We start from the raw sequence: 10,886 nt of genomic DNA on the forward strand, positions 1-10,886 counted from the left end.
CTAATTGCTTGACCAAAAAAAAGTTACTGATTAATTAATAATAAAAAAATTCTAATAATTTTTTAGTATTCCTCTCCAACAAAATAAAGCAAAAATTTTCTTTTACCTGCAATATGGAAGAATTTCTGCGAAAATTAATGAGAGGGTCTAGCAAGCAGTAGTAAGCAACTAAGCACACGACACAGTCGCAGAAAGGCACATAAGCTGATGAAGTTAAGGGAGTGAAGAAGGTTAACCCTCTAATGAACTAACCTTATAAACACTGTTCTGGGTTGGGTGGGTCACCTCAAACTAACTTATAACTCTCTTCCTCTGTCTTGGATCAACAACTAACATTGCTTCGCAGCGCAGCACTCACTGCCAATTCGGATTCACTTCAGATATTACTCATAATTGAGAGAGACAGAATACGAACAAAGAGAAACCCTAGAATTGTTGTGTTAATTTGATTAACGATGTGATGATATTGTTGTATATTTGGGTATGGGAAAAACCCTAGGGTAGGAGGAGAGGGAGAGGGAGATGCTTGTCTCTTCTGCAGGCGGAGGAGGAGGAGGAGGAGGAGGAATCTCATGGGATCTCAAATGGCTTCTGCAGTGGGTTCTCTCAGCGGTTGTCGTCGCCGTTGGATTGCACGCTCTCGTCAAGAACACCGCTTCACGATACTTTGAGGTTCACGCCAATTTCGATTCTGATCGGACTCATCCCATGCCTTCTTCTCCCTCCGCCGCCGCCGCCATTGCAATGGACCAACCTCTTTGCGCCGTCTGCTCCAAACACGCCTCCAGCAGGTGTTCCCGCTGCAAATCCGTCAGATACTGGTATTAACATTACGCATCATTCTTCACTCCAATATGATTCTGGGCTATTCACTTTTCTTGCTTAATTTTTAATTTTCAAAGCTGTCTTAGGAAGGTTTTCATTATCAGTTGTTTTGATCCTAACATTAGCATCTAATTATTCATGAAGTTGATGCATTTTTATTGATTATTTCTTTGTATGATAATGCTGCTCAATATGTTTATTTTCTATCAGTTAAGAAGGGGGCAAAAGCACCGACCTTTTGTTTTTTCCTGTTTTGATTTTTCAGCTCCCAAGCGTGTCAACAGATGCACTGGAAATCCGATCATAAGTTGAAATGCAAGGAAGTTCATAGTACCATGAATTTGGCTCAATCTGGGCCAGCTAGTCCAGGGTTTAAAGCTTCTGCTGCTGTTAATAAAAGCACATCTTCAATTGCCCTAATACCTGCTTGTGGACGTGAAATTTCCAAGCCGATCAAGCAGCCTAAAAATGTAACTATTGATGGAGGTTTTGATGAAATTTCCTTACGTATTCTTTTACCCGTTTGAATCTTAAGAATGCTTTTCTTGTTTATTCTGGGTTTTGCAGCCTCTTTTTCCTTATGATGAATTTGTTAAATTCTTTAACTGGGATAAGCCTGGATTTCCTCCTTGTGGGCTCTTGAATTGTGGAAATAGGTATGACGTTATTAGAATCTTGCTTTGGCTTTATTATATACTGGAATTGATATACTGCAATAAGTGGATTCTGGGGGAGACTTACATACACTGTGAATCTGTGCAGCTGCTTTGCAAATGTGGTTCTCCAATGTCTCTCATTCACAAGGCCGCTTATCGCCTACCTGTTGAAAAACGGCCACCGCAGAGAATGTAATGATATATATTGCTGGTTTGGTTCTTGCTGCACTATTCTTTGTACTTACTTTTGTTAGTATGTGGTGTTTCAGGCAGTCGTAATGATTGGTGCTTTCTGTGTGAATTTGAAATCCATGTTGAGAAAGCAAGGCAAAGTTCACAGGCATTTTCTCCAATGAACATTCTCTCTCGTTTGCCTAATATTGGTGGCACACTGGGTTATGGAAGACAAGAGGATGCTCATGAATTCATGAGGTTTCTTCATTTTTGCTGCAATTTTACTTGACTTTCTGTAGAGAATTGTGCATTTAATGTTTATCTTATAATTAGTTTGATGCAACACTAAATTTTCCTGTTTTTTCGTCAATATTTTGAATGCTTTGTAGGTTTGCAATCGACACTATGCAGTCTGTATGCCTTGATGAATATGGTGGAGAAAAAGCTGTCCCTCCTAACCTTCAAGAGACAACACTTATTCAACACATTTTTGGTGGCCACCTTCAATCTGAGGTTAGATATCTAATTATAAGACTTCCCATTGTTAAATTCCAGTGGTCAATAGGCTGCCATGCATCATTAGTCTATGTAGTTGACCCAACTTAATAGAATAAGGCTTAGTTGTTATTGTTGTTACATTTTAGTTGTCATAGCAACACAGTAGTTGTATCAATTTCAAATTTTATGTTATTTTGCTGCTAACTCCCCTCCCCCTGCCTCTGATGAAAATAGGTGTTTTGCACAAAATGTGAGAAGCAGTCAAATCAATACGAAAACATGATGGACTTGACTGTTGAAATTAATGGAGATGCTGCTTCCTTGGAGGAATGTCTAGATCAGTTCACTGCCAAGGAGTGGCTTCATGGTGAAAATATGTATAAATGTGATGGGTAAGGCTACCTGAGAAAATGTGTGAATACTACGAAATTAATTAATAATGTTTTAGGTGTCACTTGGTAGTTGGACATAAAATTTTAAATTAAAAACTCTTCAACAAATTTAAGAGCTGCTTTTGGTTCTGATTGTTAATTCTAGAATTCATAGTCAAGTTTTATTTCCTATTTAAATGTGTCTTTGCTGTTGTTATTTTATCATATTCTTTTTAAAGATGTTGCAGTGTATTTTGATGACTGGACTTTGGAAAGAGATTATTAATAGAGAAGTTTTAGAATATTGCTTATGGTCATGAAATATAAGAATTTAAGTACTTGCTATTGGTAATGTGCTTTTGCTATTATTAGGTAGATCCTGTCTTAATAAAGTTTTTTCTGCTGTTTGCAGGTGCAAAGATTATGTCAAGGCTTGGAAACGTCTCACTGTGAAACGAGCTCCAAATATTCTTACTATTGCCTTGAAAAGATTTCAGGTCTGAGCACTTGATCTGGATTATTTAACTTTTGCTTGTATGATTCATGGCTATTGCCCTCCATGCAGTGTAAATTGTACCAGTGGATTATGACTATGTTCCAATTAAATTATTACATCTTGTAATGGATTTTCTGGTGGACTTCTCTGTCATTTTTTCTCATTGGCTTTTCATCTGTGCTGTGTTGCAGAGTGGGAGGTTTGGCAAACTTAACAAGAGAGTAACGTTCCCTGAGACTCTAAATCTTAGCCCTTTCATGAGTGAAGTTGAAGATGGATCTGATATTTATAAGCTGTATGCTGTTGTAGTCCACATCGACATGCTGAATGCTTCCTTTTTTGGTCATTACATTTGCTACATTAAGGATTTCCATGGAGACTGGTATAGAATTGATGATTGGAAGGTAGATAATAAGAAACTTTGAACATCATCCCTTTTGTTTATTGAATCTGTATAATGTGATTGGAGTTTTAATATCATTGTTTGGATTGCATTTTTCTTTCTCAGGTAATGCAAGTGGAATTGGTGGAGGTACTTTCTCAAGGTGCATACATGTTGTTATACAGCAGGTATACTTTTTAAAAAAAAATGTTAAAGTGGTTAATGTTCTCTCTTTAGATGTCCCCATATCTGATGCAGTATTGTAGTGCCTGAAAGATGATATGCCATTGACCATGACCTTTCACCTAGGAGAGTTTTGAGATGAAAAGTAAATGTACTAATCAAAGTTAGAGCAGAAGCATAATGCATATATCTTTGGAAATTAATTTATGTTGATTACTTTCTTATTGAAGTGGAAACTATTGGATGATTTACTCTTGGACAGGGTAACTGCTCGGCCATCAGGCCTTCAAACTACAGAATCTTCGGACACACACATGCAGACAGTTGAAGTGGAAGTGGAGCCCAGCCCAACTGAACAGGCCGAATGTCTCTCAAATATGGAGACTGTAACTTGCAATGGCACATGTGATGCTTTTCCAGCTGAACATAGTAGTAATTCAGAACTGAAGGTTTCTGCCTGTGAACAGTCTAAGGACATCCGCTTGATTGATGTTGCAAATGGGACTCCAAGTTGGGCAACCGAATCGTCTCATGTACCTTCTAAATCTGGCAAAGATTTGGAGGATATAGATATGAGGAGATCAAATCTCTGCTCATCTGTTGTGGAAGATATTTTATGCTGCACGGAAGAGCAAGACGATACTGATATGGCTAAGGTCAGTGTTTCTCCACGCTTGGCAAATGGATTTTCTTCCCTGAATGATTCTTCTGTTTCAATGGATTATCAAAACTCGGGGGAAGATCAAGAGCATGTAGAACTTGTCAAATGCAAGCCACTGACAGCACAAGGCCATGCAAATCATGGCAACGGGTATGCTAGTGCAAACAAATATGCTATTCCAGTTGAAGATGATGGCTCTGTGTTTTCTGGCGTTGGTTCTTTCTCCACTGAAACATCCGCATCAGAAATGCATCAATTGAAGCGGAGATTGCCATTTCACGGTTCTGAAACTGGCCACGCAAATGGAGTCAAGAAAGTGGAGGTATCTGGGGACAAGTTAACAACGTAGGTGCTGCTATTTTTGTTGTCTGTTCATATCATTTGATTATCCCATCATCGGAGAAAGGAGGTGCTGGGTTGGGAAATTTTTGTCCGAGGTTTCATTATTTGCAGGAACCTTGGATCTTATTGTAACACTTTCATAATGAATTCTCTAATTTAATTATAGTGATAGAATATAACACGTAACTCTTGCTTTCCCTCAACTGTGTAGTGTGTACTATGTAGATGATACATAAAATACCTGAAAGAGCTGCGGAATACCTTAGTATATATTTTCCAAGGTAACTTGTTCGTTATTCTTAATACTTGAAGGTCATAAGGTATAATAAATGATCAATTAAATACTTTGACAATGGAGTACAAATGATAAATTATTTGGTCCTTACGAGGACAGATATAATATGAGGTCTTATTTTAGAAGTGCACTGGTTGGTTCAGAGTGATTTCTACATGCTAACCTCATGATTTTGGAAGAGAATTGTTTTGAGAACCATCCAAAACGATTTGCAATTTTTGGGCTTTCTAGTGTGGGTAGAATCCAAAAGAATGTGCCCATTGCACTACTATTTCAGTATAAAGATTTTTGTTTTTGGTTTTCCTGTACAAAAATTTAAAATATAACATAAATCTATGTTTAGATTTCAACAGTGGCATACTGACGTACCTTTAAGAATCTAACGTGAATCCATGTGCTCAGACGTGAGATTAGAGGGAGAGGCCCCAGAACTGAATTTATCTTAGTAATTTTTTTTTTTTAGTTAATATTGAAAACAAGAATTTATCTTGGTAATTTTGCTCTCATTCACAAGGACACTTCATTAAAGGCTTTCAAATTTCTATTCTTTGGTGAAAAAAAGGATTTTCACCTGGTCCCCGCTCCACTCTTTGTGTTAGAAATATCAATGAGTAAGATAGAACAAGACTTAAACTTCACCCTAATGTTATTTGTAGATATAAAATTTCTCCAAAACTCTATACTATCTTATTTGCGAATTTAAAATCTTTTCATGCAAGGTCGGATTGGATATCAAGGTTGGATTGTCAACCCACTTCGGTTGAATTAGAACCAATTGGATATCTCCAGGTGTACGTATGTTTGGATGCTAATTCTTAAATTTGCATTTTGTAAAATTAAATTTTGACCCCTCTAAATATTATGTTTTTCCTTCTTCCCCCTGAACTTTTTTCCCCTCTTATCAGTTTGTTGGACCTTTGGGATGTAAGTGGCCAGTAAGAAAGGGTACCATCTTATACGCACGGAGAAAGGAGCAAAGACAAATATTGATGGTGGTGGCAGGGGTATGATCGAGGAAGCAGAAGGAAAATCTTGACATTTTATGGGGTGAAAATCTAATTTTTCAAAATACTATTTAAGTATGTACCTAAACACCCACATTTACTGGGTGCACCAGAAGCAAAGAGGCGTAAAAAGCAAGGCCGAATATGAGAGAATGAAGCACGCACGAGTAGAGGAGCTGCAAAACAAACAAAAAAGGATCTCAATTAGCGGCTTTTGCTTTTCTGTTTTCAATGGCATTGCACTAATCTTGGTTCAAAAATATAATAATGAAAGAAATGAGTTAGCTTGTGAATGGGGGCTTTGAGCAATGAGCATTGACTTTGTAGCCAAAAGAAGACAAAGATTCCCTTAACGAGGAGCCAAAGTTAGCCGGAAATAGAGGGTTTTCTTTTGGCTTTGTGAATGCACCCCTTTGACAATATTGACATTGCTCCTCTTCCCATATGACTTTGGAGTTTGAAGAGTGGTCCTTTCTCTTTCTTTCATGCAGACGACGATTAAAGTTGTTACATTACATGTGCCAGCAGTGTTTTTGTTTGTTTGTTTGTTTACACGTCTACTCTCTCTTCTCTTCTCATTTTCCAACCTCCGAATCCTAAGCCTTAGATTCCTTCAACCCTAGAGTCAACCCACTTCCATCCCATATTTAATTTGTATTCATTATTAGGATAAATCACACAAATAAACTAAATTATGTCCTAAAATAAAATGGATTATATGTATGTTTTAAAATAACTTTTATGCGAATTAAATTAACTAAATTTAATTTTTACTTTTTCAATTAAATCAAATTAATTGAATTCGATTTATTATATATGCTATACCAATAATAAATTGAATTAGATTCGATTTATTATTTCTACAGTATATATATATATATATAGAATCTAGTTAATTTGATTTACTATTGATATAGAGTATTTTTTTAATTGATATTTATGCTTTAAAGTCAATAATCAGTAGTAAATATAATTAACTAAATTGATTTACATGTATATACTGCAGAAGTAGTAAATCGAATAAACTAAATTTAATTTACCATTGATATAACATATATAGTAAATAGATTCAATTTAAATTGAAAAAGCATAAATCTAATTTAGTTGATTCGATTTACATAGAATTATTTTAAGATATACATGTAATCTATTTCATTTTAAGATGTTGGTGTAATATTGATCCATATTTAATTTATTTGTATGATTTACCCTCATTATTATGTACAGATATAACATCACAATTCACAATTCACAACAAGGACACTTGCCAATTTTTTGTTTTCAATTTATAAATTGACAAAAAAAAATGATGTTATTACGTAAATTGATAAATATCTCTTAAATTATATATATTAGTAAATAAAATATTTAATTTATTTATATAAAAAAAACTTCCCTTGAATTTGCCATAAAAAAAAATGGTATAAATTTGATATTGACATTTTGAGATACATAAGAGGCAAGCGTGTAATGCATATACATATGTGATAGTGTGAAGGAAGCTTCCTACCATGGTTCCCCCTCTCTCCGTCCCCTTTGCTTTTCCCTTTCCCTTTCTCTTTCTCTTTTTGGATTTCCTTCTCCACAATTAATACACACGCTCCCATCTCCTCTTCTCTTCTGCAACCAACCACTCTTTCACTTTCACTCTCACTCACTCACTCCAAAGCACCACCAGTTTCCCCTTCTTTCTATTAGGTATGTTTCCTTCTCCTCCTTCACTCACTATCACCATCTTTCTTTAGCTCTCTTTTTCTATGTTCAAAGAGTTTCCTAACTTGGATTCTTTGATTGCTTGAGAATCTACCATCAACCTTTGCAATCTTAGCTAGAGGGTCTGGGGAACCAAGGAGAAAATCTTGAATATCTGTACTTGCAATTAATCTTTTAGTGTTTACTATAATTTTTTTTTGGTTCAATTGTTTTAATTATTGGCTTCTGAGATTATTAGTATAAGGCTTTGAAATGTGAAAAGAAGTTCAATGCTTGATGACATCTTTTTCCTTTGTTGTTGCAGTTGTTTTGTCCAATTTCTTTTCTCATCGATGGAACATTCTAGAGATTGGAATGGTCAAGGTAGAAGTCTAAAGAGAAAATCACAAGAAAATGGAGATCATAAACTCCTCAATAACTTTTCTCTTGATGACCTCAATGAGGATCTGTTTGAAAGGATACTTTCATGGCTTCCAACTTCCACATTCTTTCGCCTTACTTCCGTGTCGAAACGGTGGAATTCGGTTGCTGATTCGGCTAGTTTCAAGCTTGCCTGCTCAAGCATTCCTTCCAGGGATCCTTGGTTCTTCATGGTTGCTCCCAACCTTAACCAATCTATAATCTTTGACTCTGCTGAAAGAACTTGGAAAAGACTCAATCACCCCCCACTTTTGCATCAAGATTCTAATAAAAGTTGTATGCCGGTTGCTGCCTCCGGTGGCTTGATTTGCTACCGTAATTCATCAGGAAGCTTCATTGTAAGCAACCCTGTGACAGGAACTTGTAGTGAACTCCCTCTGCTTGAGTTTTCCCCTCAAAATCAACCACTCAATGCAATTGTGATGAGCACAACCACCAAAGACCAACAACTATACTACAAAATTGTGTTAGTCTTCGGAGAACTTCAGAATCTTGTGTTTAGAGTCTACAATTCTTTCTCTGGAAGTTGGGAAGGTGAGACTTCTCTAAGGAGAAAAGTTGATGATTGTTCTATGGAGTTTGATTCGACCGAGGACGACAATGTTGTATACTTCCTTAGTAAGGCTGGTATTGTGGTAGCAAGCAACATGCAGAGAAGCCCTTCAAAGCAATATTCGTCGGTCATTACCGACAAAAATGGCGAAGAGGTTGTCTATTTTCTTAGCTCCACAGGGACAATAGTAGCTTGCAACCTGACAAGCAAGTGCTACATCGAGTATCCAAGGTTGTTGCCTGTTCTGAGTGAGTATTCAATTGATGTTGTGGAGTGTAATGGGGAGATGCTAGTTGTTCTGTTATCAGAGTTCTTGGAAACCGCGAGTCTTCGTGTGTGGAAGTATGATGAAGCTAAAAGAGGGTGGCACCAGATTGCAGCAATGCCTGCATCAATTTCTCATGAATGGTATGGAAAGAAAGTGGATATTAACTGTGTAGGAGCTGGTAACCAGATATTCATATGCTTGAACTCCTCTGAGCTATGTACTTATGTTCTGTGTGATTTGGTTAGCAACAACTGGGTTGAATTGCCAAATTGTTGCATAAATGGTGAAGTCATAGACTTTATGTCTTCATTTTCATTTGAGCCTAGGATAGAGGCTTCTGTATGACACAGCAAAATGGTGCCAAATTTGTAGTTCAATTGTAACTGTTGAAGAGAAATAGGTAAAGTAGCTACTGGAAGATATGATATGGAGCTAACCAACCAAATCATTGATTGCTAACTGAGAATTGAGATATTGTAATTTTTCTTGATTGATTTGTTATATGTACACCATTTTTCAGTGAATGCAGTTGTTATTGGTGAAAGAACTTGTATGTGGTTCCTTTTAGTTTTGTTTTGTTTTTTGTTTTTTGTTTTTTTGTTTTTAATGTAAAGTAATGTCAGTGGCTGAAGTCAACGGATATCGATAGTTTCTGTTGCAAGCTTGTCCTCTTTCTTATAATGCTGCATAGTCTTGGTTATTTGAAGCTTTCTCAGTCAATTCAAGATGACTAAGATTGTTTTTTAGTAAGTGCAAATGTGCAATTAAGTTTCTTTTTTAATTAAAAATTTAAAATGTATGTATTAAAAGAAAGAAAATTATGTGGTGTCATGTGAACATGTGATGCTATATCTGCATGGCATGCTGGAAAGTAGACGCGTATATGGCAACATGTGTCACAGCCTCACAGGTATGGCATTTATGTCTACATTGTGACGAAGGGTGTAACGAAGGGCCAAATGGCCCATTCTCTGTTTCTGTCATGGAGGTTAATTACGTATAATTAAATTGTTATGTAATCAATGAATGTGGGCTGTGGGTATAGGGATTTGGGATTTGGGACGTAGATTTTTTTATTGTTGGAACGTTGATTGGATACACAAGTAAATAGGTTTAATGGAAACAAAAAAAAAAAATGTTGAAAATCTATTGTTAAATTTTGTTGTCAATGTGTTCTTTTATATTTAATATCAAGGCGAGGGTAAAATCCAATTTTTGTAGATTAGGGTTAAGTACGATTTTGATCTTTAAGGTATAGGTCAAAAGTCTTTTTTTATTCTCAACTTTTTTTTGCATACAAAATATTCTCTAAAATTTAAAACCAAGTTTTAAAATCGTCATTTTTACTTAAATATTAAAATTTTGGATTAAATTAATAACTTATGTGCATCCGGTATACAGGCAGGTGGTTGTATTTAAGGTGTACAAGGTGGAGTTCCCCCGATACCTGACAAGAAACTTTGGTCGGAGTGGTATGGAATATGACTGCATCCTAATCTTGCCATGCACAAGAAGTTTACTTGCATACCTATATCCACTAGGTTCCATAATGAGATGGATGAGGATGAGCGCCAACAAAAGAGGTGTGGTCTATGCAAGTAAATCGGATATACCCAAAAAAGCTGTCCGAACAAACCTACAGACAAGGCTTAGCTTAGTGTCGCATCTTTGTTTGTCTTTATTTTCAGTTGTTGTTTGTGTATTTCATGTAATTCTTCACCTTTTTCTATGTTTACTTACCTCATTTTGTACCTGAATGTAAGAGGATGTGTCTTTAGTTTGATTATTTATGTAAGCAAATGTTGTTTTTTTGTTTATGTCGTTCATATTGTACTTGAATAATTAAACCAAAATTCCAAGAACGTAAGAGGTGTAAATAAAACATCCAAACGAATAACATCAATAGTGTGTCGCAAATTAAAAATATTTACTTAATAAATTAACTAAAATAAAAATATTTATTTAATTAATTAATAACTAAATTAATAAACATCTAGTTAATAAATTAACTTAAATAATTAATAACTTAATCACCCAATATCTAT

At 35.7% G+C, this 10,886-nt stretch overlaps 2 protein-coding genes across 4 annotated transcripts; both read left to right on the forward strand.

The window, feature by feature from the left end:
* LOC107623231 (ubiquitin carboxyl-terminal hydrolase 18) lies at window positions 115-4,873 on the forward strand. Of its 2 annotated transcripts, none has more exons than XM_021114948.1 (11): window positions 115-821; window positions 1,091-1,295; window positions 1,393-1,481; window positions 1,588-1,673; window positions 1,751-1,913; window positions 2,045-2,168; window positions 2,388-2,545; window positions 2,937-3,021; window positions 3,212-3,424; window positions 3,529-3,590; window positions 3,816-3,950. In XM_021114948.1, exons 1-11 carry the CDS (start codon window positions 523-525, stop codon window positions 3,850-3,852), a joined length of 1,521 nt encoding a protein of 506 aa, XP_020970607.1. In that variant the 5' UTR covers window positions 115-522; the 3' UTR covers window positions 3,853-3,950. The 2 variants fall into 2 exon arrangements, with proteins under 2 accessions (XP_020970607.1, XP_016180903.1); XM_016325417.2 differs by having other exon boundaries at window positions 118-821; window positions 3,848-4,873.
* Window positions 7,359-9,547, forward strand: LOC107624173 (F-box only protein 13). Of its 2 annotated transcripts, none has more exons than XM_016326649.2 (2): window positions 7,359-7,585; window positions 7,905-9,547. In XM_016326649.2, exon 2 carries the CDS (start codon window positions 7,933-7,935, stop codon window positions 9,184-9,186), a length of 1,254 nt encoding a protein of 417 aa, XP_016182135.1. In that variant the 5' UTR covers window positions 7,359-7,585; window positions 7,905-7,932; the 3' UTR covers window positions 9,187-9,547. The 2 variants fall into 2 exon arrangements, with proteins under 2 accessions (XP_016182135.1, XP_016182136.1); XM_016326650.2 differs by having other exon boundaries at window positions 7,363-7,756.

Source organism: Arachis ipaensis, chromosome B10 (assembly GCF_000816755.2).
Source record: "Arachis ipaensis cultivar K30076 chromosome B10, Araip1.1, whole genome shotgun sequence".
NCBI lineage: Eukaryota > Viridiplantae > Streptophyta > Magnoliopsida > Fabales > Fabaceae > Arachis > Arachis ipaensis.

Excerpts from the sequence above, each read along its gene's own strand:
- LOC107624173 (XM_016326649.2), top strand. The coding sequence starts at position 7,933 with ATGGAACATTCTAGAGATTGGAATGGTCAAGGTAGAAGTCTAAAGAGA.
- LOC107623231 (XM_016325417.2), top strand. The coding sequence starts at position 523 with ATGCTTGTCTCTTCTGCAGGCGGAGGAGGAGGAGGAGGAGGAGGAATC. Across the intron at positions 1,674-1,750 it reads AAACGGCCACCGCAGAGAAT|GCAGTCGTAATGATTGGTGC; the intron begins GTAATGATATAT and ends GTGGTGTTTCAG. Across the intron at positions 3,425-3,528 it reads ATAGAATTGATGATTGGAAG|GTAATGCAAGTGGAATTGGT; the intron begins GTAGATAATAAG and ends TTTCTTTCTCAG.